We start from the raw sequence: 21,133 nt of genomic DNA on the forward strand, positions 1-21,133 counted from the left end.
CTGTTATGTGTGTGTATTTGTGTGCGTGCTGGTGTCTGTATTCTGCTGGTGTGTGTGTGTGCACGTGGTGTGTGTGTGTAAGTGGTGGGAGTGTGTGTGTGCACGTGGTGTGTGTGTGTGTGTGCACGTGGTGTGTGTGTGCATGTGGTGTGTGTGTGTGTGTGCACGTGGTGTATGTGTGCATGTGGTGTGTGTGTGTGTACGTGGTGTGGGTGTGTGTGTGCACGTGGTGTGTGTGTGTGCACGTGGTGTGTGTGTGTACGTGGTGTGGGTGTGTATACGTGGTGTGTGTGTGCGCACGTGGTGTGTGTGTATACGTGGTGTGTGTGTGCGCACGTGGTGTGTGTGTGTATACGTGGTGTGTGTGTGCACGTGGTGTGTGTGTGTACGTGGTGTGGGTGTGTGTGTGTGTGCACGTGGTGTGTGTTTGTGCACGTGGTGTGTGTGTGTACGTGGTGTGGGTGTGTGTGTGTGTGCACGTGGTGTGTGTGTGTATACGTGGTGTGTGTGTGCGCACGTGGTGTGTGTGTGTGTACATGTGGTGTGTGTGTGTGTGCACGTGGTGTGTGTGTGTACGTGGTGTGGGTGTGTGTGTGTGTGCACGTGGTGTGTGTCTGTATACGTGGTGTGTGTGCGCACGTGGTGTGTGTGTGTGTCTGTGTGCACGTGGTGTGTGTGTTGTGTGTTGTGTGTGTGTGTGTGTGTACACGTGGTGTGTCTGTGTGTGCACGTGGTGTGTGTGTGTTGTGTGTTGTGTGTGTGTGTGTACACGTGGTGTGTGTGTGTGTCTGTGTGCACGTGGTGTGTGTGTGTGTGTGTGTGTGTGTGTGTGTGTGTGTGTGTGTGTGTGTGTGTGTGTGCGCGCACGTGGTGTGTGTGTGTATGTGTCTCAGTGTCTTGTCTCTCTCTGTGTGCACGTGGTGTGTGTGTGTGTCTCAGTGTCTCAGTGTCTTGTCTCTCTCTGTGCGCACGTGGTGTGTGTGTGTCTCAGTGTCTCAGTGTCTTGTCTCTTTCTGTGCGCACGTGGTGTGTGTGTGTCTCAGTGTCTCAGTGTCTTGTCTCTCTCTCTCTGTATTTCAGAATGCGTTTTGGTTGAGTCTGGGCTGGTGCACGTGGTGTGTGTGTGTCTCAGTGTCTTGTCTCTCTCTCTCTGTATTTCAGAATGCGTTTTGGTTGAGTCTGGGCTGGTGCACGTGGTGTGTGTGTGTCTCAGTGTCTCAGTGTCTTGTCTCTCTCTCTCTGTATTTCAGAATGCGTTTTGGTTGAGTCTGGGCTGGTGCACGTGGTGTGTGTGTGTCTCAGTGTCTCAGTGTCTTGTCTCTCTCTCTGTATTTCAGAATGCGTTTTGGTTGAGTCTGGGCTGGTGCACGTGGTGTGTGTGTGTCTCAGTGTCTCAGTGTCTTGTCTCTCTCTCTGTATTTCAGAATGCGTTTTGGTTGAGTCTGGGCTGGTGCACGCTCTTCCTCATCCCCAGCATCATCTTCGCCGTCAAAACAGCGAAACACTTCAGAGCCGTGAGGAGCAGCGCCAAATCAATGTGGGTCCCGGACTCGACAAAGTTCTGAGATCAATGAGCCGCTCGGAACCGGACCGACGCTGATGGTCCGAGCGGCCTCCTCTCTGCACTGCGTTTTTCTCATGTTCTATTTTGTAATAGTAGTTTGCTCATTGCGTGTTGTCCCTCTTGTTGTTTTGCTGCAGTGACCTCGTCTCGCTGGACACCAGGGCTATGTTTGGTCAGTTGCCCCGAGCGAAGCTGTACCAGTAGAGGCGCGTCTCACTTGTGTGGCAGGAACAGCATCATCACGTTTAGAAGCTTTCCTAGCTGCGGAATGACGGTTCGAGGAAGGGCGAAAAAAGACAGAAGACCTTCATCCCAAATCCCGAGACCCTCTGATTATTCACACCCAGCCTTAGATTCAGATCGTTTGAGAAGCTGCTTCCTGCTACCCGGGTCACTTCCTGTGCTGCGGGTCAAGCAAAGAACAAAATGTGTAGTCCCGGTGTCACAGCATATATATTCCCCCTGGATATTTGATCTCCCTAGGAACCAATATTCAGGAATATCGGTTCCCCTTCCAAATATTTGTACCCCCTTATCCTTTTGTAACAGTCATCTTTCTTTGCATAGAAGTCTTTATCCATGCACTTTCAAATAAACATTTTAGACTACTTTTCCTAACCCCAACCGTAACCTTGTACCACCCAGTCCCCTAACCCCAACCCAATATTTGCTGAATATTGGTTCCTGTTTCCCTCCCTGCAATAATAAAAGTGACAAAACTACTAAAATGATGTTGCATTCAAAAGAAATATGTATTACACATGTTGCAATTATTTTACAGGCTTGATTAATTATAATAAATAACAGCAGTATCAGATTCTCCAACATTTAAAACGCACTGTGCCTTGAAACGACTTTTTTTTTTTTTTTGTAAGACGCACATCACATTCTAGGTGCGTTCACGGATCATTCTGCGCAGATCCTGTGAGGAATCTAACCACGTTAGCCAATGGGTGCGTGCACGGAGATCATTCAGAAGATCATTGGCTAAACGGGTCAGATTCTGCACAGAATGATCTCTGTGAACGCACCCTTTTTCTCTGGCTGCGCAGCACTGAGCTCTCGCGAGGTTTTGAGGCAGAAAGTACGCCTCTGCCTATCCCATCGCGAGATGTGGGGGCCCTGTAACTTGTGTAAGAACTGCGGGGGTATAACGACTGCATCAATAAACGCGTATCATAGACCCCGGGCTCGTACGTGCAAAACCGAATTAATTGCAATAATTAGCCTCTTGCATAGGCAGTAGTGTGCAACACTCGCGGGGATGACGGAGTTAAGGCATCGTGGACCGACGGAGAAGGATTTGTTGCAACAGCAGCAGGTGAGAATTTGGAGGAAAAACAGAAATTCTCCATTTATCTTTGTCATTTCATCACGATTCACTCCCGTTAGCAGAGTAGCCAGGACAGTACCTTTGCAATCGGCCGTGTAACGCCTCGGTTATGCATTCTGTTATAAACACGTTATTTACGCATATTGTTTTTGTATTTTACTGTTATTATTATTATTATTATTATTATTATTATTATTATTATTAATTAGGGGGTCTCTTGTTAGAAGATCAAATGAAAGTCAAATTATTATTATTATTATTATTATTATTATTATTATTATTATTATTAGGTGGGTTGTTTCGTGTGATGATGTAGTCGGTGATGCATGCTGGGTTACTGATGCAAAATGTATACGGGAAAGATTTTAAAAGCTCCGAGTGGTTGATGATAATACAAACAGGCGGGTCTCCTGTCTAGTGAAAGAAAAACGAGTGACAGGATCAAACTAGACCAGAGGCTGAGCGAGCGTTAGGATGAAATACTCTGTACAGCTGGTGCTTTTAATTAAATGTAGCCTATATAGATAGACTGACTGACTTCATGCAAGTATACATGTACGCTGTATGTATACTCAATTGATATTTTTGGGTTCGGAAATAAAATCGATCTTATCTCATATACACACACATATTATTTATTTCTTAGCAGACGTCCCTATCCAGGACGACTTACAGTTGTTACAAGATATCACATTATTTTTACATACAATTCCCCATTTATACAGTTGGGTTTTTACTGGAGCAATCTAGGTAAAGTACCTTGCTCAAGGGTACAGCAGCAGTGTCCCCCACCTGGGATTGAACCCACGACCCTCCGGTCAAGAGTCCAGAGTCCTAACCACTACTCGTGTGTGTGTGAGTGATATATCGCTAGTAACCTATTCTCTCACATCAAGCATACAAAACGGCAAAGCTTTACAAATCATTAAATTAATGCGTTTCAGTAAAACTTTAACACCTACAGTCAAGGTAATGAAATACTGTAATTAAACGTACCATATACCAAACTTTGAAAACCATCAAAAAATACATTTCAGTACAACTTTGACAAATTACAGAACTTCAGGAATCATTAAACTACAAAAAAAAATCAGTAAAATGTTTCTGTACTTTTGATACTTGCTGGTAAGGAAATGCAATAACTTGCAATTTAAATTTTAAAAAATAAAAGTTCTTAGCTGCTCAATAACATAGACAGGATCTCCAGCCCATACTGACGAAACAGAAGGAAAATCAAGGACGAGGTTTGAATTTGCTTGCAGCAATTTAAAAGCACGCAATGCTGCTCCAGCTAAGGTTTTGGTGGTCTGGATAATTCTGTAATTCTGCTGGCCCTTTATTTTGACAGCTAAATCTCGGAGCCTTTTCAGCCTCAGAAGCTGTGTGCGTAATACACCACACGTGATCTGTCACGTTGATTAGCCAGTGCGGTTGATCAAAGACCTGGTATCTATACTATAGATAACAGTAGTACTACTAGACGTGTGTTGCAACCTGTGCAACCTGGCGGATTTTGGTCTATCTGCACTACAAGGACCACAGAGTTACAAACAGTTGAGTACATTTTGACCAGTAAAGGCCTGGTCACACGGGCAGCTGTTGTCAACGGCAACAAGACGAACACATTTGTTGCCTGGGTTGTTGCTTTGGAGTTTGCCGCGGTCAGGCGAGAGACAAGCTGGCAACCACGTAATGCAAAGCAATCGTAATGCACGTTGAGACGTAAACACGCTGCGAAGCTACCCTATAAAAATACATTAACAAACTAATCTAGTTCCTTCTTAAATAGAAATGTGTGGGTTAGTATAATTAGTTAGTAGGTCAACGCATTTCATATGCCAAACATAATAAATATATCAGTGTTCGTAATGTTTTCACTACTGTATTTTTAATTATATTATTATTTAGCAGGCGCCTTTATCCAAGGCGACTTACAGAGACTAGGGTGTGTGAACTATGCATCAGCTGCAGAGTCACTTACAACTACGTCTCACCCGAAAGACGGAGCACAAGGAGGTTCAGTGGCTGAGGTGGGATTCGAACAGGGGACCTCCTGGACCACACAGCCTCCCTAATTCTAGATTTTCGCCCGTGTGACCAGGCCTTACCAGTGCCAGGACTGTCCGACTGTGATGTTAATTCTCTGAGGTTGCAAATTATTAAGGCTACGGTTTTTGCAAGACTCCAAGACTCCACAGAAAGATCACCAAAAACACAGGAGGCTGTGTGGTCCAGTGGTTAAAGAAAAGGGCTTGTAACCAGGAGATCCCCGGTTCAAATCCCACCTCAGCCACTGACTCACTGTGTGACCCTGAGCAAGTCACTTAACCTCCTTGTGCTCCGTCTTTCGGGTGAGACGTAGTTGTAAGTGACTCTGCAGCTGATGCATAGTTCACACACCCTAGTCTCTGTAAGTCTCCTTGGATAAAGGCGTCTGCTAAATAAACAAATTATAATAAGGACTATTGCTTTTGACTGCTGACACGTTTAAATGTTAATTTGGAATACAAAACTTAGTTAAAGAGCCTTTCACAGCAATGTCTTTATCCGAGGCGACTCACAGGTGTTCCAGGGCAGCACAGGGTTACAATGCAAGCTTCATATTTAAACACAGTGTAGTTTACAGTCAGTGCAAATAATAATAATACTACTAGAATACAATATGAACCAGGATGCAGCCAGTTAGGATCACAGCAAGTTATATCTACAGTGACATGTTAGCAGTGCGATAGTGCAAGGATAGCGCATCAGCTGAGGATCCAGTAACGTGGTGCTGAGGTCAGGAGAGTGCAGCCCATAATATTATTGTAAACAGCACACATCAAGGAAGCTAGACTTCACCCCAGTGCTGAACTATGGAATGAGATTCCGGCGGCCGTTTCTCTGCTGTGATTTGCAATGCAAATCTGACGATTTCCTCATTCAAATGGAGCCTGGCCGCAGCTGGCTGGTAATTTGGCTAGCCGGGTGTTTTACATTTCCTTAATGTATTGATTTGTTTGTGGGAGCTTGTCTCAATAGTACGTTGTATGTACGTGGATAGATTTCAGGGATTGAAATAAGGCTCCCATTGCATAGCAGTTTGATCCATTCCTGGTTTCACTGGGAGTTTAATAATAACACACCAGAACTGACCCCAGTAACTTGTATATAATATCCTGATGAGAAGTGTTTGTTTAGTGTCCTGCTGCAGAAGCCTCTACAGGAAGTGCTGGGGGGGGGGGGGGGGGATCGGTCCGCTTCCTGTTGTCCCAAGGCAAGAAACGGGGGCAGGGGTTGTCATGGAAACCACATCCTAAACGCCTGTGTTTTATTTCAATTCAGGTCTGCTTTAGACAGTGTCTGTGTGTCTCTGTCTGCATGTAGAGGCAGTGATATACAAATCTAAAAACATAAGGGACTTTTTCTTCTCCAAATTTGGCGATTGTGTCCCAGAATTCCCCAAAGTGCATGATACCCAGAAGCTGTCAGCCCTGCTGGGGGAAGACAAACACACAGCCTGACTGGCTGGTCAATACGTGGAGATCTGTCATAGCCTGAGGGACAAACAGTGAACACGTCACACTAGAGAGGGAAAAGAGAGACAGAGGGATTCTGTTTAATTTATAGGGAGGGATTCTGTTTAATATTGTGTTCAGTTCTGGTCACCTCGTTACAAAAAGGATATTGCTGCTCTAGAAAGAGTGCAAAGAAGAGCATTAAAAGGCATGTCGTATGCAGACAGGCTAAAAGAATTGAATCTATTCAGTCTTGAACAAAGAAGACTACGCGGCGATCTGATTCAAACATTCAAAATCCTAAAAGGTATAGACAGTGTCGACCCAGGGGACTTTTTTGACCTGAAAAAAGAAACAAGGACCAGGGGTCACAAATGGAGATTAGATAAAGGGGCATTCAGAACAGAAAATAGGAGGCACTTTTTTTACACAGAGAATTGTGAGGGTCTGGAACCAACTCCCCAGTAATGTTGTTGAAGCTGACACCCTGGGATCCTTCAAGAAGCTGCTTGATGAGATTCTGGGATCAATAAGCTACTAACAACCAAACGAGAAAGATGGGCTGAATGGCCTCCTCCTTGTTTGTAAACTTTCTTATGTTCTTAAGGGAGGGAGGGAGGGAGGGATTCTGTTTAATATAGAGGGAGGGAGGGATTCTGTTTAATATAGAGGGAGGGAGGGGTTATTCAATATAGAAGCAGGAGAGATACTGTCTAGTATTAAAAGGTAACGTTCATGTTATAGGGGAATGTGTTTTCTCTGTCTTTATATATTTTAGTTGTTTTTGCCATGTATGTGCTTTGGCAACACAACTCTCTTTATTGTCATGCCAATAAAGCCAGTTTGAATTGAATTGGTCCCTGCGATTTATGACAGCTGGGTTATTTAGAACAAATAGAGTAAACATGTTAATGTGGGGAGAGTGTTACTTTTTTTGGTGCACTTGTAATTAAACATAACGGAATTGGAATTGGAATTTCAGCAAACAATCCTGCTGCCATTGAAACTGGAACTATAGAATTATATTTGGATGCAGGTCTGGTGAACGTTACAGCTGACATCTGCGTATCTTTCCTGGTCAAGCATTAACTAAGAATTCTAAATGTTTAACATCCCTGCGTTCCTGTGATCCAGTCTCCCTGTTCACTGTGCTGACCGGGAGGGTTCCTGTGATCCAGTCTCCCTGTTCACTGTGCTGACCGGGCGGGTTCCTGTGATCCAGTCTCCCTGTTCACTGTGCTGACAGGGCGGGTTCCTGTGATCCAGTCTCCCTGTTCGCTGTGCTGACCGGGCGGGTTCCTGTGAGCCAGTCTCCCTGTTCGCTGTGCTGACCGGGAGGGTTCCTGTGAGCCAGTCTCCCTGTTCGCTGTGCTGGCCGGGAGGGTTCCTGTGAGCCAGTCTCCCTGTTCGCTGTGCTGACCGGGAGGGTTCCTGTGATCCAGTCTCCCTGTTCGCTGTGCTGACCGGGAGGGTTCCTGTGATCCAGTCTCCCTGTTCGCTGTGCTGACCGGGAGGGTTCCTGTGATCCAGTCTCCCTGTTCGCTGTGCTGACCGGGAGGGTTCCTGTGATCCAGTCTCCCTGTTCGCTGTGCTGACAGGGCGGGTTCCTGTGAGCCAGTCTCCCTGTTCGCTGTGCTGACCGGGAGGGTTCCTGTGAGCCAGTCTCCCTGTTCACTGTGCTGACAGGGCGGGTTCCTAATTGATCCAGTAATCGTCCCTGTCCAGTACTAACCAGGGCTTTACAATCCCCCCTCTCCAGGAGTCGGAGTCGGAGGTGCGGACGGATGGAGAAGCCCCCTCGGACAGCGAGATCAAGCCCGACCCGGGGGTGCCCCCTACTGTCGACGACACCCCCGAGGTCCTCAGCAAAGCCCTGTCAGGAATGTCGTCACGGTAACTAGCCTTCTACCCCCCCCCCTGCAAACCGAATATCTGTCTACCTAAACATCTACCTATAGATCTGCCCAACCATCTAGTCAACCAACTGCTTGGCAAACTACATAGCAATCTAAATAACTGTGATCTACCCAGACAACCAGCTAGTTAACCATCTACCTAACCAACTAGCTAGCTAACCAGCTGCCTAGCCAAATAGCAAGAAAACTATCTACCTTACCAACTAGCTAGCTAACCATCTACCCTACCAAATAGCTATTATACCATCTAGCTAGCTTACCTGATAACCATCTAGCTGATAATGCAGCGATGGGTCGGGGTAATGGAGCCGGTCGGGTGTTTAAAGTCCTGTTCTGTTTTGTCTCAGATGGAAGAACTGGTGGGTGCGCGGGATCCTGACTCTTGCCATGATCTCCTTCTTCTTCATCATCATCTACCTCGGTCCCATGGTCTTAATGATGATCGTAAGTGCTCTCCGCGGCCAAGCAAAACACAACCTCAAATTCAGAATGTGCTGGACAGCTGTCGCCCTAAGCAGTCAAATAGCAGTAACAGCACTGGTATTGGATTAGTCCTGCAGCATTGTATCGTTCCAAAGAAGACTCATTCTGGCTGCTGTAGCGTTTGGTTTCACCGTCTACTTGGGTGTAGAAATTTGATGCAATCAGCAAAATGACTTTTGACCTAGTTTTTACAATGACGTTGATGTCTGAGTTGTGTGCAAGTTGGGATCGGATCTTCATTAGAATAGAGAGTAACCACTGTCTTCTCCTCTCTCCCGCTTCCTCTCTCCTCTCCCTCTCCTCCTCCCTCCTCTCTCTCCCTCTCTCCTCTCCCTCTCTTCCTCCTCTCTCCCTCTCCCTCTCCTCCTCCTCCTCTCCCTCTCCTCTCCCACTTCCTCTCTCCCTCTCCTCCTCCTGCTCCCTCTTTTCTCTCTCCTCTCCTGCTCCCTCTCTCCTCTCCCCCTCCTCTCTTCTCTCCCTCTCCCTCCTCTCTCTCCTCTCCCTCTCCTCCTCCTCCTCCTCTCTCCTGCTCCCTCTTCTCTCCCGCTCCCTCTCTCCTCCTCCTCCTCCTCTCTCTCCTCTCCCTCTCCTCCTTCTCCTCCTCCTCTCTCCTGCTCCCTCTTTTCTCTCCCTCTCCCTCTCTCCTCCCTCTCCTCTCTCTCTCTCCTACTCCCTCTCTCCCTTTCCTCCTCCTCCTCTCTCTCTCTCTCTCTCCTACTCCCTCTCTCCCTCTCCTCCTCCTCCTCCTCTCTCTCTCCGGGCAGGTCCTCTGCGTTCAGATCAAGTGTTTCCACGAGATCATCATGATTGGTTACAGCGTCTATCACTCCTACCACCTGCCCTGGTTCCGCACCCTCAGCTGGTGAGAAGGGTTCACGTGCATTCTGTGATCACGAGAGTCCCATTGCAGGACAGTGTGAGCCAGTGCGTGCATTCTGTGATCACGAGAGTCCAATTGCAGGACAGTGTGAGCCAGTGCGTGCATTCTGTGATCACGAGAGTCCCATTGCAGGGCAGTGTGAGCCAGTGCGTGCATTCTGTGATCACGAGAGTCCCATTGCAGGACAGTGTGAGCCAGTGCGTGCATTCTGTGATCACGAGAGTCCCATTGCAGGACAGTGTGAGCCAGTGCATGCATTCTGTGATCACGAGAGTCCCATTGCAGGACAGTGTGAGCCAGTGCGTGCATTCTGTGATCACGAGAGTCCCATTGCAGGGCAGTGTGAGCCAGTGCATGCATTCTGTGATCACGAGAGTCCCATTGCAGGACAGTGTGAGCCAGTGCGTGCATTCTGTGATCACGAGAGTCCCATTGCAGGACAGTGTGAGCCAGTGCGTGCATTCTGTGATCACGAGAGTCCCATTGCAGGACAGTGTGAGCCAGTGCGTGCATTCTGTGATCACGAGAGTCCCATTGCAGGACAGTGTGAGCCAGTGCGTGCATTCTGTGATCACGAGAGTCCCATTGCAGGGCAGTGTGAGCCAGTGCGTGCATTCTGTGATCACGAGAGTCCCATTGCAGGGCAGTGTGAGCCAGTGCGTGCATTCTGTGATCACGAGAGTCCCATTGCAGGACAGTGTGAGCCAGTGCGTGCATTCTGTGATCACGAGAGTCCCATTGCAGGGCAGTGTGAGCCAGTGCGTGCATTCTGTGATCACGAGAGTCCCATTGCAGGACAGTGTGAGCCAGTGCGTGCATTCTGTGATCACGAGAGTCCCATTGCAGGACAGTGTGAGCCAGTGCGTGCATTCTGTGATCACGAGAGTCCCATTGCAGGGCAGTGTGAGCCAGTGCGTGCATTCTGTGATCACGAGAGTCCCATTGCAGGACAGTGTGAGCCAGTGCATGCATTCTGTGATCACGAGAGTCCCATTGCAGGACAGTGTGAGCCAGTGCGTGCATTCTGTGATCACGAGAGTCCCATTGCAGGACAGTGTGAGCCAGTGCATGCATTCTGTGATCACGAGAGTCCCATTGCAGGGCAGTGTGAGCCAGTGCGTGCATTCTGTGATCACGAGAGTCCCATTGCAGGGCAGTGTGAGCCAGTGCATGCATTCTGTGATCACGAGAGTCCCATTGCAGGACAGTGTGAGCCAGTGCGTGCATTCTGTGATCACGAGAGTCCCATTGCAGGGCAGTGTGAGCCAGTGCATGCATTCTGTGATCACGAGAGTCCCATTGCAGGACAGTGTGAGCCAGTGCGTGCATTCTGTGATCACGAGAGTCCCATTGCAGGGCCAGTCCAACAACAAACTGTTTTTTCAATTCCAATTCCTTTTTAAAAATCAATTCCAACGCAGCATTGATCGTAACGGCAATCCGCTGTATTCCGTTACAATGAGCTTCTCACGGTGGCAACAGATTGCTTGCGTTGAAGTCGCTGTTTCTTGGTCGGTTAAATTGGCTTCGGATGAAAGCAGCAGTTGCTGTCTCTACAATATCAGTTCCAAGTCATTTTGAAGGAATGCGTAATTGATTTTAAAAATGGAATTGGAAATCGATGGCGTTGACCCCCAGCCCTGCTTTAGACTTGATGAATAGGGAAGGGAGAGGTAAAAGACGAACGTAGTTTGAATTTACCTACTTTTAACAAGTGTGTTTCCTCAGTGGACGCTCATGCCTGTCTGTCTGTCTCTCTGCCTGTCTGTGTGTCTCTCGCTCTGCAGGTACTTCCTGCTCTGTGTGAACTACTTCTTCTATGGCGAGACGGTGACGGATTACTTCTCCGCGCTGGTTCAGAGGGAAGAGCCGCTGAGAATCCTCAGCAAGTACCATCGCTTCATCTCCTTCACGCTCTACCTGACAGGTACGCGCTGCAGTCCGTTTATTCAGCGTGTCTCGGCTGCGTCGGGTCCAATTTATTTTCACACGCCCAGTTTATTTTAGACGCGCTGTTTAAAAGTATTTTTTTTTCACAGTAAAACAGGTTTAAAAGGCCCTGCATATCAACGGGACACTCAGTACTGCATCTCCAGCCCCGCCCCACCCCTCGTTCGCTATATTTTTCACATACCTCTTGATAGTAGTGCATACCGATAAATCATCTCCTGATCACTCGTTTTATCACCAAACTCCTCAATAATGCGATCCAAGTCATTATTTTATTACTATAACATCTCAAAAAAGCTTTGCAAATGTCTGTGATGTTCTTTGAGCGCTGGATGCGGAAGCAGCATCTTGTTTGTTTATGTCCGTGTTCTCTATGTGGTGTCGGGTCCATCAGTATTCATGAGATACACCCCTTTTTTTTTTCGGCTTCTCTCGGCTCCTATCGGTCTCACACGGCCATTGAATGGTTTTCTCGGCTTTTTCCGGAGAAAAAACGACTAGAGACCTGTTTTTTGCGTCTTTTTGATGATGTCGGACAGGGTCCGACATTGGACCGGAAAGGGAGAATTGCGATGTCGGACCAGGTCCGACACAGGACCGCAGAGGGTTAACTCGCTGGCTTTTTGAAACCGCCAGGGACTGTTTCTCCTCGCCGCGCTACAGCGGAACCCGACCGGAGAGAAAATCGGGGTGGGGGATAAATAATTGGGTGCACTAAAACTTCGAGAATTGTGTGGGTGATGTCATGATTGTGGGAACAGAACCCCCCCAATAAGCTCGCGTTCCCTTTGTTTCCGAGCTGCATGTGTTCCGCAGCGCTGACTGATCCCTGTAGATGGCGATGTCTTCAGCAGTGTGATTATCATAATAATAATTATTATTATTTGTTTATTTAGCAGACGCCTTTATCCAAGGCGACTTACAGAGACTAGGGTGTGTGATTTATGCATCAGCTTTGAAATGTTTGTTAGTTGTCTTGAAAAAGGCTGAGGTCGACAAATAACTTTCAAGTCCCACGATGGGTCTTGGATTTTAATAATAAAGTATTGGAGCTATTATTAAGAGCTTTTTGCATTTTCAATGGTTTTGGTTTTGAATGATATTTGCCTGTGGCAAACGCAGTGCAGGACTACACTTGAAATATAAGGTGATGCGTCGATTGACTAAGAAAGCGTTTGAAGGAGGAGTGCTCGATTCCTGGTGTACCTTCAGGGGTGGCTGGACGGTGGTTTGCCAGCGGGAAGGGAGCGGAGCGAAACATTGGTGATTGCTCTTGGCTTTCAAAACAGGATTTCCGCGGATCGATTTTTTTCATGCAGTCCAACGTTTCCAAGCAGTGAAACGGCTTCGTTCTCTCGTCACAGGATGTGGTCGGTGCGTCATGCCGTGTGTGTCAACCAACGCTTTGAAGAAACGCGCACACACACACACACATGCACGCAGCTGCCACACAGTCCGGGACAGACACACATGATAAAAACGCAGGTGTAACAGGGAGGAAGTGAGTCAGACACAGATCAGTGGGTGTCGACACGTCGCACAGGGGTGGAGGTTGAATTAACACAGGGGCTGACACTAGGGTTAGCAGCAACGGTAGCCCTAGGGTCAGATTTAATAAAGGAAACAAAACAAATACAAAGCTAAAAAATACAAGGCAATTGGCAACTGCTCCAGGAATAATTGGAAAGGCATTTTGCATTAAAAAAAGAGAGAGGGAGAGGAGAAATGTTTGTGTACAGTCAAACCTGTCGAATCCAGACGCCTTACAAACTAGCATTCTGTATAATTTCTGGTTCCCGAAAATCCCTCTATAATCCAGAACCTTAGTCTGGATTCTAGCGTGATCTGTAAAGCCGAGGGAACGTGGCGACTCTTTGCAGCTTGGAACCTGGTTTCAGGAGGCTAGGTTTCAGGGCGCTGCGCGGCACACCAGGCAGGGAGACTTGGGGTTCGATACAGCAACCTCAAACTAGGTCTTAAGTCTGCCCCAAACCAATGTGAATCTGACTGTGCAGTCTGACACCAAAGTCATGAGATTGGAACACATTTGGAAAAGAATATTCGGATATGTTGTATAAATGTCCTGCATGTCTGGTACTGCGGAACCCCTGTGTGTATAACGCAGGGGGCTCTGACCCGCCCTCTCTCTGTGTTTTTAGGGTTCTGTATGTTTGTCCTGAGCCTGGTGAAGAAGCATTACCGGCTGCAGTTCTACATGGTGAGTCCCGCCCCCGGGCTGTGGAGAACATTCTGCTGAGGGAGGATTCTACTGAGCTTCAGCTCAGGTGATGAAATCTGTCTGAAGAAGAAAGTGTAGTTCAAAAACAAACTGCAAACTGTTGATGTTTGGATATTGAAAGCATTTTCTCTCTCTCTCTCCTTTCTTTCCCTCTTTCCTCTCACACTCTCCACCTCTCCCTCTCTCCCCCTCCCTACCTCTCCCCCTCTCTCTCTCTCTCCCTTGATCCCTTGCTCTCTCTCCCTCTTCCCCTTTCTTTCTCTCCCCCTTTCTCTCTCCCCCTCCCCCTTTCTCTCTCTCCCTCCCTCCCTCCCTCTCTCTAGTTCGGCTGGACCCATGTGACGTTGCTGATTGTGGTGACTCAGTCCCACCTCATCATTCACAATCTCTTTGAAGGAATGATCTGGTCAGTCTCTCTCTGTCTGTCTGTCTGCCTGCCTGTCTGTGTCAGTCTCTCTGTCTGTCTGTCTGCCTGCCTGTCTCTAGTCACATGGAGAGAGTACATGTGAGTGGGTGCATTGGTATAGGAAATTTGCAGCAGTGTGTGCGTGTGTGTGTGTTTGTATGGGTGACTTGCAGCAGTGTGTGTGTTTGTATGGGTGACTTGCAGGTGTGTGTGTGTCTGTTTGTATGGGTGATTTGCAGGTATGTGTCTGTTTGTATGGGTGATTTGCAGGTGGGTGTGTGTTTGTATGGGTGATTTGCAGGTGGGTGTGTGTTTGTATGGGTGATTTGCAGGTGGGTGTGTGTTTGTATGGGTGATTTGCAGCAGTGTGTGTGTTTGTATGGGTGACTTGCAGGTGTGTGTGTGTCTGTTTGTATGGGTGATTTGCAGGTATGTGTCTGTTTGTATGGGTGATTTGCAGGTGGGTGTGTGTTTGTATGGGTGATTTGCAGGTGGGTGTGTGTTTGTATGGGTGATTTGCAGGTGGGTGTGTGTTTGTATGGGTGATTTGCAGGTGGGTGTGTGTTTGTATGGGTGATTTGCAGGTGGGTGTGTGTTTGTATGGGTGATTTGCAGGTGGGTGTGTGTTTGTATGGGTGATTTGCAGGTGGGTGTGTGTTTGTATGGGTGATTTGCAGGTGGGTGTGTGTTTGTGTGGGTGATTTGCAGGTGGGTGTGTGTTTGTGTGGGTGATTTGCAGGTGTGTGTGTGTTTGTATGGGTGACTTGCAGGTGTGTGTGTCTCCAGGGTCCAGCAGTATTCATTTTCTGAAGCCTGTGTTTTGCTCTGGCTGCAGGTTCATCGTTCCTATCTCCTGTGTGATCTGCAATGACATCATGGCGTACATGTTTGGCTTCTTCTTCGGACGGACCCCCCTTATCAAGGTGAGGCTCGGGGGTCCAGTGGTTCATGCAAGAGGCTTGATACCAGGAGGTTCAAATCTTCGCTCAGCCACTGACTCCCTGTGTGTGACCCTGAGCAAGTCACTGAACCTCCTTGTGCTCCGTCCTTCAGATGAGACGTAAAACAAACGAGCTCCTATTGGAAGTGACTCTGCAGCAGCAGCAGCAGCAACTCTGTTGATGAAGCAGAGTTCACCCCCCCTAGTCTTTGTAAGTCGCTTTGGATACAAGCGTCTGCTAAATGACTAAATAATAATAATAATAATAATAAAAGGCAAGGACTGATGGGGGAGGGAAGGAGGGGGGGTAACAGTTACACTGTCGTAATCCCAAATGCTCAAAAACTCAAAACCAAGAAGTTAACTAACAATAATAATAATAATAATAAATAATAATAATAATAATAATAATAATAATAATAATAATAATAATTGTTTGTTTCCCTCGTAGTTGTCTCCTAAGAAGACCTGGGAAGGGTTTATCGGAGGGTTTTTTGCCACGGTTGTGTTTGGTCTTCTGGTAAGATGAAGCTGACAGGTTTACACTAAATGCACATTGTTTTGGAGTCTGCTGTCTGTACACTTTGTTGTTGACGTATCTGCCCCATATCTCCATATGTGGTACTCTGTCAGTTAGGGGTCTGATCCTTCCCTCATCTCTCTCTCTCTCTCCACTCGGCTCTCTCCTCTCTCTCTCAGCTCTCCTATGTCATGGCTGGTTGTAGCATGTCTCTGATCTCTCTCTCTCTCAGCTCTCCTCTCTCAGTTCTCCTATGTCATGGCTGGTTGTAGCATGTCTCTGATCCCTCTCTCTCTCTCTCTCAGCTCTCCTATGTCATGGCTGGTTGTAGCATGTCTCTGATCCCTCTCTCCTCTCTCTCTCTCAGCTCTCCTATGTCATGGCTGGTTGTAGCATGTCTCTGATCCCTCTCTCTCTCTCTCTCAGCTCTCCTATGTCATGGCTGGTTGTAGCATGTCTCTGATCCCTCTCTCCTCTCTCTCTCTCAGCTCTCCTATGTCATGGCTGGTTGTAGCATGTCTCTGATCCCTCTCTCTCTCTCTCTCAGCTCTCCTATGTCATGGCTGGTTGTAGCATGTCTCTGATCCCTCTCTCTCCTCTCTCTCTCAGCTCTCCTATGTCATGGCTGGTTGTAGCATGTCTCTGATCTCTCTCTCTCTCAGCTCTCCTCTCTCAGTTCTCCTATGTCATGGCTGGTTGTAGCATGTCTCTGATCCCTCTCTCCTCTCTCTCTCTCAGCTCTCCTATGTCATGGCTGGTTGTAGCATGTCTCTGATCCCTCTCTCTCTCTCTCTCAGCTCTCCTATGTCATGGCTGGTTGTAGCATGTCTCTGATCCCTCTCTCTCCTCTCTCTCTCAGCTCTCCTATGTCATGGCTGGTTGTAGCATGTCTCTGATCCCTCTCTCTCTCTCTCTCAGCTCTCCTATGTCATGGCTGGTTGTAGCATGTCTCTGATCCCTCTCTCCTCTCTCTCTCTCAGCTCTCCTATGTCATGGCTGGTTGTAGCATGTCTCTGATCCCTCTCTCTCCTCTCTCTCTCAGCTCTCCTATGTCATGGCTGGGTGGCGCTACTTCGTTTGTCCGGTGGAGTTCAACAACGACTCGAACCGCTTCGAGGTGGACTGCGAGCCCTCGGACCTCTTCCAGCTGCAGGACTACACCCTGCCCTCCGTGCTGCAGTCTCTCATTGGCTGGGTGAGTGAGTCACTCACTTATCACTTCCTGGATTATAAAAATAAGTTATGGGTCATCAGGATATGCAAATTGCAGCATTACAAGAGCCAATCAAATCGTGTGAAAGTCACCAAAAGGCTTCTACATAAAATGAGAGTGCAGTAAGGCGAAAAGAAAGTCGCTTCACAACGTCAAAAAAGGCTTCCATTCCAAGCGTTTTCCGTAGTGTTTCACAGGTGACTTTTGGCTCGTTACAGCCTCAGTATAAAGACAGCATTAACCCTTCCCTCCCCCCTCTGCCTCCCCCTGCAGGAGACCGTGCGCATCTATCCCTTCCAGATCCACAGCGTGGCGCTGTCCGCCTTCGCCTCGCTCATGGGGCCCTTTGGAGGATTCTTTGCCAGCGGCTTCAAGAGAGCCTTCAAGATCAAAGTAAGTGGCTGAACACAAGAGAACGGACTAGACTAGAGGGAGCAGTCTCATTGGCTAGCAAGCGTTCCAGCCTGTGCATTATGACATCACGGCTTGGAACGTTCAGAACCACTTGGTGGAGTTGGGCATCCTATAAGCATTCCAAGGTGTGTCTAGGTAACAAGCTCAGGTGTGTCTGATTAAACTCCTAGTGAAACCAGGAGTGGATCAGACCGCTATGCAGTGGGAGTCTCATGTCCATGCGTGACCGAATGAGGTATATGTATCGATCATTCAGTCTTTTATTATTTATATAACGCCTTTCACGATAAATCGCCCCAAAGCTCTTCACGTAGATCCACGCATTGATACTTATCACAGGAGTAGCAATAAGCAATGGAAGAGAACAGTAAAGCAGCGCAGTTTGTTAAACGTCGGCTAGGGGTCGTGTGTATACAGTTATTGAACGTATTCAGTCAGCTTCCATTGGTGAAACATGCATACATGACAGAGTTTTAAATGCACCAGCCTGTTGGAGGTGTGAGGTGCGAGGTGCAGGGATCCCCTCTGTTGGAGGTGTGCTGTGTGAGGTGCAGGGGTCCCCTGTGTTGGAGGTGTGAAGGTGCGAGGTGCAGGGGTCCCCTCTGTTGGAGGTGTGAGGTGCAGGGGTCCCCTCTGTTGGAGGTGTGAGCTGCAGGGGTCCCCTCTGTTGGAGGTGTGAGGTGCAGGGGTCCCCTGTGTTGGAAGTGTGAGGTGCAGGGGTCCCCTGTGTTGGAGGTGTGAGGTGCAGGGGTCCCCTCTGTTGGAGGTGTGAGGTGCAGGGGTCCCCTCTGTTGGAGGTGTGAGGTGCAGGGGTCCCCTCTGTTGGAGGTGTGAGGTGCAGGGGTCCCCTCTGTTGGAGGTGTGAGGTGCAGGGGTCCCCTCTGTTGGAGGTGTGAGGTGCAGGGGTCCCCTCTTTTAGAGGTGTGAGGTGCAGGGGTCCCCTGTGTTGATCTTGCCTGACTCCCTCCCTGTCTTCCTGCAGGATTTTGCCAACACCATCCCCGGTCACGGAGGGATCATGGACCGATTCGACTGCCAGTATCTCATGGCCACGTTTGTGAACGTCTACATCGGCAGTTTCATCAGGTACGCTGGGGGTGTGACTGAGCTTATGACTTTTTCAACTAGACTTAGAAAACATCCGAGTGACATTGCAGAGCAGTTATCCAGATTGTTCTGCAGAGCAGTGTGAGCCAGTCCAGGTTTTACATTCATTCTGTGAGCTTGATGATGATGATGATAGGACCCCAAGCTGAAACACGACCCCACCGGCTTGGGGTTAATGTTTTTGTGTTGGGGTTGCTTGTGAATGACCCCATTGTGACGCAGACAGTTCACTTTGCCCAAGTAATGTGTGTGTCTCTCTTTCTCTCTTCCTTCCTTCTCTCTCTCTCTCTCTCTCTCTCTCTCTCTCTCTCTCTCTCTCTCTCTCTCTCAGGGGTCCTAATCCTAGTCGGGTGATGCAGCAGCTCCTCGCTCTGCGGCTGGACCAGCAGCTCCACATCTTCAACACGCTCCGAGCACACCTCATCGAGAAGGGACTGCTCTCCGCCATCGAGGAGGCAGCATAGCGGGGAGGAGGAGAGGGGCGGGGTCTCTGACCAATCCCGGGGGGGGGGGTGTGCGGGGTTAACCCTTTCAGGACCGATCGGGGGGGGGGGGGGCTTTGATGTGTTTATTATTATTTCGTTGTTGTTTTGGTGGCTGTTTTTAATTCTGCAGTACAGTGTCGTCTGTATCGAGTTCACAAGGTTTGATGATTTCACGATGGGGGAGGTTCTTATACAGAAGATTTATGTAGATAACAAGCGCTGTATTTTTTTTGGGGGTGGTTTTTAAGTGGCACTGTATAACACTGGGGTTTGAGAGTCCGCTCCTGTTTGTATAGCTGTCTTGAGCCATTCCAGGTTTTACTCCTGACCTCTGGTTAGGATTTTAGCTGAAGTGCCACCAAATCTACAGGGAAACCTGGAATGGACTGTGCAGCTATGCTTTGGGAGTCTTATTGCCATTGTGTAAGACTCCCTTTGCATAGCAGTGTGATCCATTCCTGGTTTCACTAGGAGTTTAATAATCAGACACACCTGAGCTTGTTACCTAGACACACTGGGGGCTGATCAAGCTGCTAGTAAAACCTGGACTGGGTGACACTGCTGTGCAATAGGAGTCTTATTCCCATCCCTGACCTGGGTTAACACTGTAATTACACTGTATTTAAGCGTTTTTGCCTTTTTGTTTCGTGAATGCTTAGCATTTTGTTTTCCTTGCTGTAGCCAGTCAGGACAAACCACGGCTGTTTTTAGATTTATTTTATTGAAACTACAGGAAGTCAAGCAGACCAGCGTTTTCGGATAGCGTGCCCTGAAGAGGGAGGCAATCGCCGAAACTTGAATTTTAGTTTCTCGATAGTTGTTACCTAATTAGAAATTATTTTTTAGAGCATTTTACAGCACTGATGGAACCAGGCAGACAGATGCACGGCAATCCGATCAAGCCCTTAAGAAAGCTCCTGAACAAGTAGCAAGTAGCGATTTTTTTTTTTTTCAATGTTTTTAATTAAGCGGATAATCATGAACCATCGATTACAAGTTTTCGCTGGTGATGCCCTACAAGCGAACGCACTGCAGCCCAGCTCGCTAGCTTATGATCCATTCTAGCATGAAACTTGCTGTAAACGGCTGTGCAATGGGACTGGACTTGTACTGATCCTGAGCGAATTTAGCTACGGCATTCTGTGTACGTGTGCCATTTAATACCCCCTAGAGTTGTTTAACTTTGTGGTTTTTTTTAAGTATTTAATCCCTGAATTCCGATCTGTTACATGCATATAAAAACGACCCCCGCCTCTCATCCTAAATTATATTTAGGGCTTCTGTCTTTTGGGTTTTATCAAGTGTATTTTTCGGTGCTTATTTTTAGCTGTTTTCGAGGTTTTATGTAAATCGTTTTTTTTCGGGGTTTTTGTTTTTGATATACTGTATGAAATTAGTGTTTTTGGTTACTTTCCAAAATGCGTGAGCGTTTTTTTTTTTCTGTCAATATGTATATTAGTAACTTGACAGTACTTGCACACTTAAGTTGTCCCTTCTTTCCTTTGCTGTCTTCCACAGTGAAATCCCTCTGGTCACGGGCACATTCTTCTGGGGTTTTTGTGTGGAGGCATTTTTGTACATTTCGACACAGTTCTGTTTTAAATCCTCTGTATCTTAACAGTAATACAGCTTGAAATCCCTCTTAACAAGCCTCCATCCTGATTGAAATCTCATTTTAAATCTCACAAGGGGAGTCTCCGATAGAAATGTAGGAATTTGCTGTCACTCAGTAGTTGGGGCGGGTTTAAAGTATTCAGAACGAATCAGTGATAGGTGCAAGTCAGGAAGGCGGGACATTGCCCAGCAGCACTGGGAAATGTATGTATTATTCTTGTAGTAGGTTTTATTTTTTAATGGTTAAAGGGTAAAGTCAGCGTGAATTGATTAACCGTTTCCACAGTTTTTCAGGTGTTTTCCGGTGTTTATTGGCTATCCACAGATTTCGTTTATTTTGTATCTGGTGTTTTATCGGTTAAAACCGAAAATCAGAAGCCCTAATTATATTTTAATCGAGGGAGCGTTGTTGGTTTGTGTACTTCAATGCATATTTTTTTTTATTATTTAATATTATCATGCGATTTAAGAGATTTGTTACAAATAGAAGATATTTACCTATTGTTAATAACCCGGATTTGGTTTTTAAGGAATTTCATGCAAAGACACGGCATTTGAATCCAGGTTTCTCT

The 21,133-nt window shown here is 47.4% G+C and overlaps 2 protein-coding genes across 3 annotated transcripts in view; both read left to right on the top strand.

Moving 5' to 3' along the window:
* Positions 1 to 2,391, top strand: part of LOC117397972 (prominin-2-like) — a 28,553-nt gene extending 26,162 nt beyond the window's left edge. Inside the window, exons 22-23 of one of the 2 annotated variants that reach the window (XM_059008692.1) lie at positions 1,425 to 1,537; positions 1,702 to 2,391. In XM_059008692.1, the coding sequence (XP_058864675.1) occupies positions 1,425 to 1,537; positions 1,702 to 1,768 (180 nt within the window). In that variant the 3' untranslated portion in view covers positions 1,769 to 2,391. The other variant, XM_059008691.1, reaches the window with a different exon arrangement.
* A 201-nt stretch (positions 2,392 to 2,592) lies between these two features.
* On the top strand, positions 2,593 to 18,951 carry LOC117397974 (phosphatidate cytidylyltransferase 2). Its single transcript, XM_059008693.1, has 13 exons — positions 2,593 to 2,885; positions 8,154 to 8,287; positions 8,658 to 8,754; positions 9,558 to 9,655; positions 11,461 to 11,600; positions 13,783 to 13,841; positions 14,186 to 14,268; positions 15,104 to 15,191; positions 15,660 to 15,728; positions 16,771 to 16,923; positions 17,215 to 17,334; positions 18,338 to 18,441; positions 18,794 to 18,951. The coding sequence occupies exons 1-13, from the start codon at positions 2,829 to 2,831 to the stop codon at positions 18,924 to 18,926; spliced, it is 1,335 nt and encodes a 444-aa protein (XP_058864676.1). The 5' UTR covers positions 2,593 to 2,828; the 3' UTR covers positions 18,927 to 18,951.
* The last annotated feature ends 2,182 nt before the right edge of the window (positions 18,952 to 21,133 follow it).

The sequence above is a fragment of the Acipenser ruthenus genome, chromosome 37 (assembly GCF_902713425.1).
Source record: "Acipenser ruthenus chromosome 37, fAciRut3.2 maternal haplotype, whole genome shotgun sequence".
Lineage (NCBI taxonomy): Eukaryota > Metazoa > Chordata > Actinopteri > Acipenseriformes > Acipenseridae > Acipenser > Acipenser ruthenus.

Bases quoted from the DNA above. Each gene is read 5' to 3' on its own strand.
- LOC117397974 (XM_059008693.1), top strand. From the start codon at position 2,829: ATGACGGAGTTAAGGCATCGTGGACCGACGGAGAAGGATTTGTTGCAA. The intron at 14,269-15,103 runs GTCAGTCTCTCT...CTCTGGCTGCAG, and splicing joins CTCTTTGAAGGAATGATCTG to GTTCATCGTTCCTATCTCCT. The intron at 15,729-16,770 runs GTAAGATGAAGC...TCTCTCTCTCAG, and splicing joins CGGTTGTGTTTGGTCTTCTG to CTCTCCTATGTCATGGCTGG.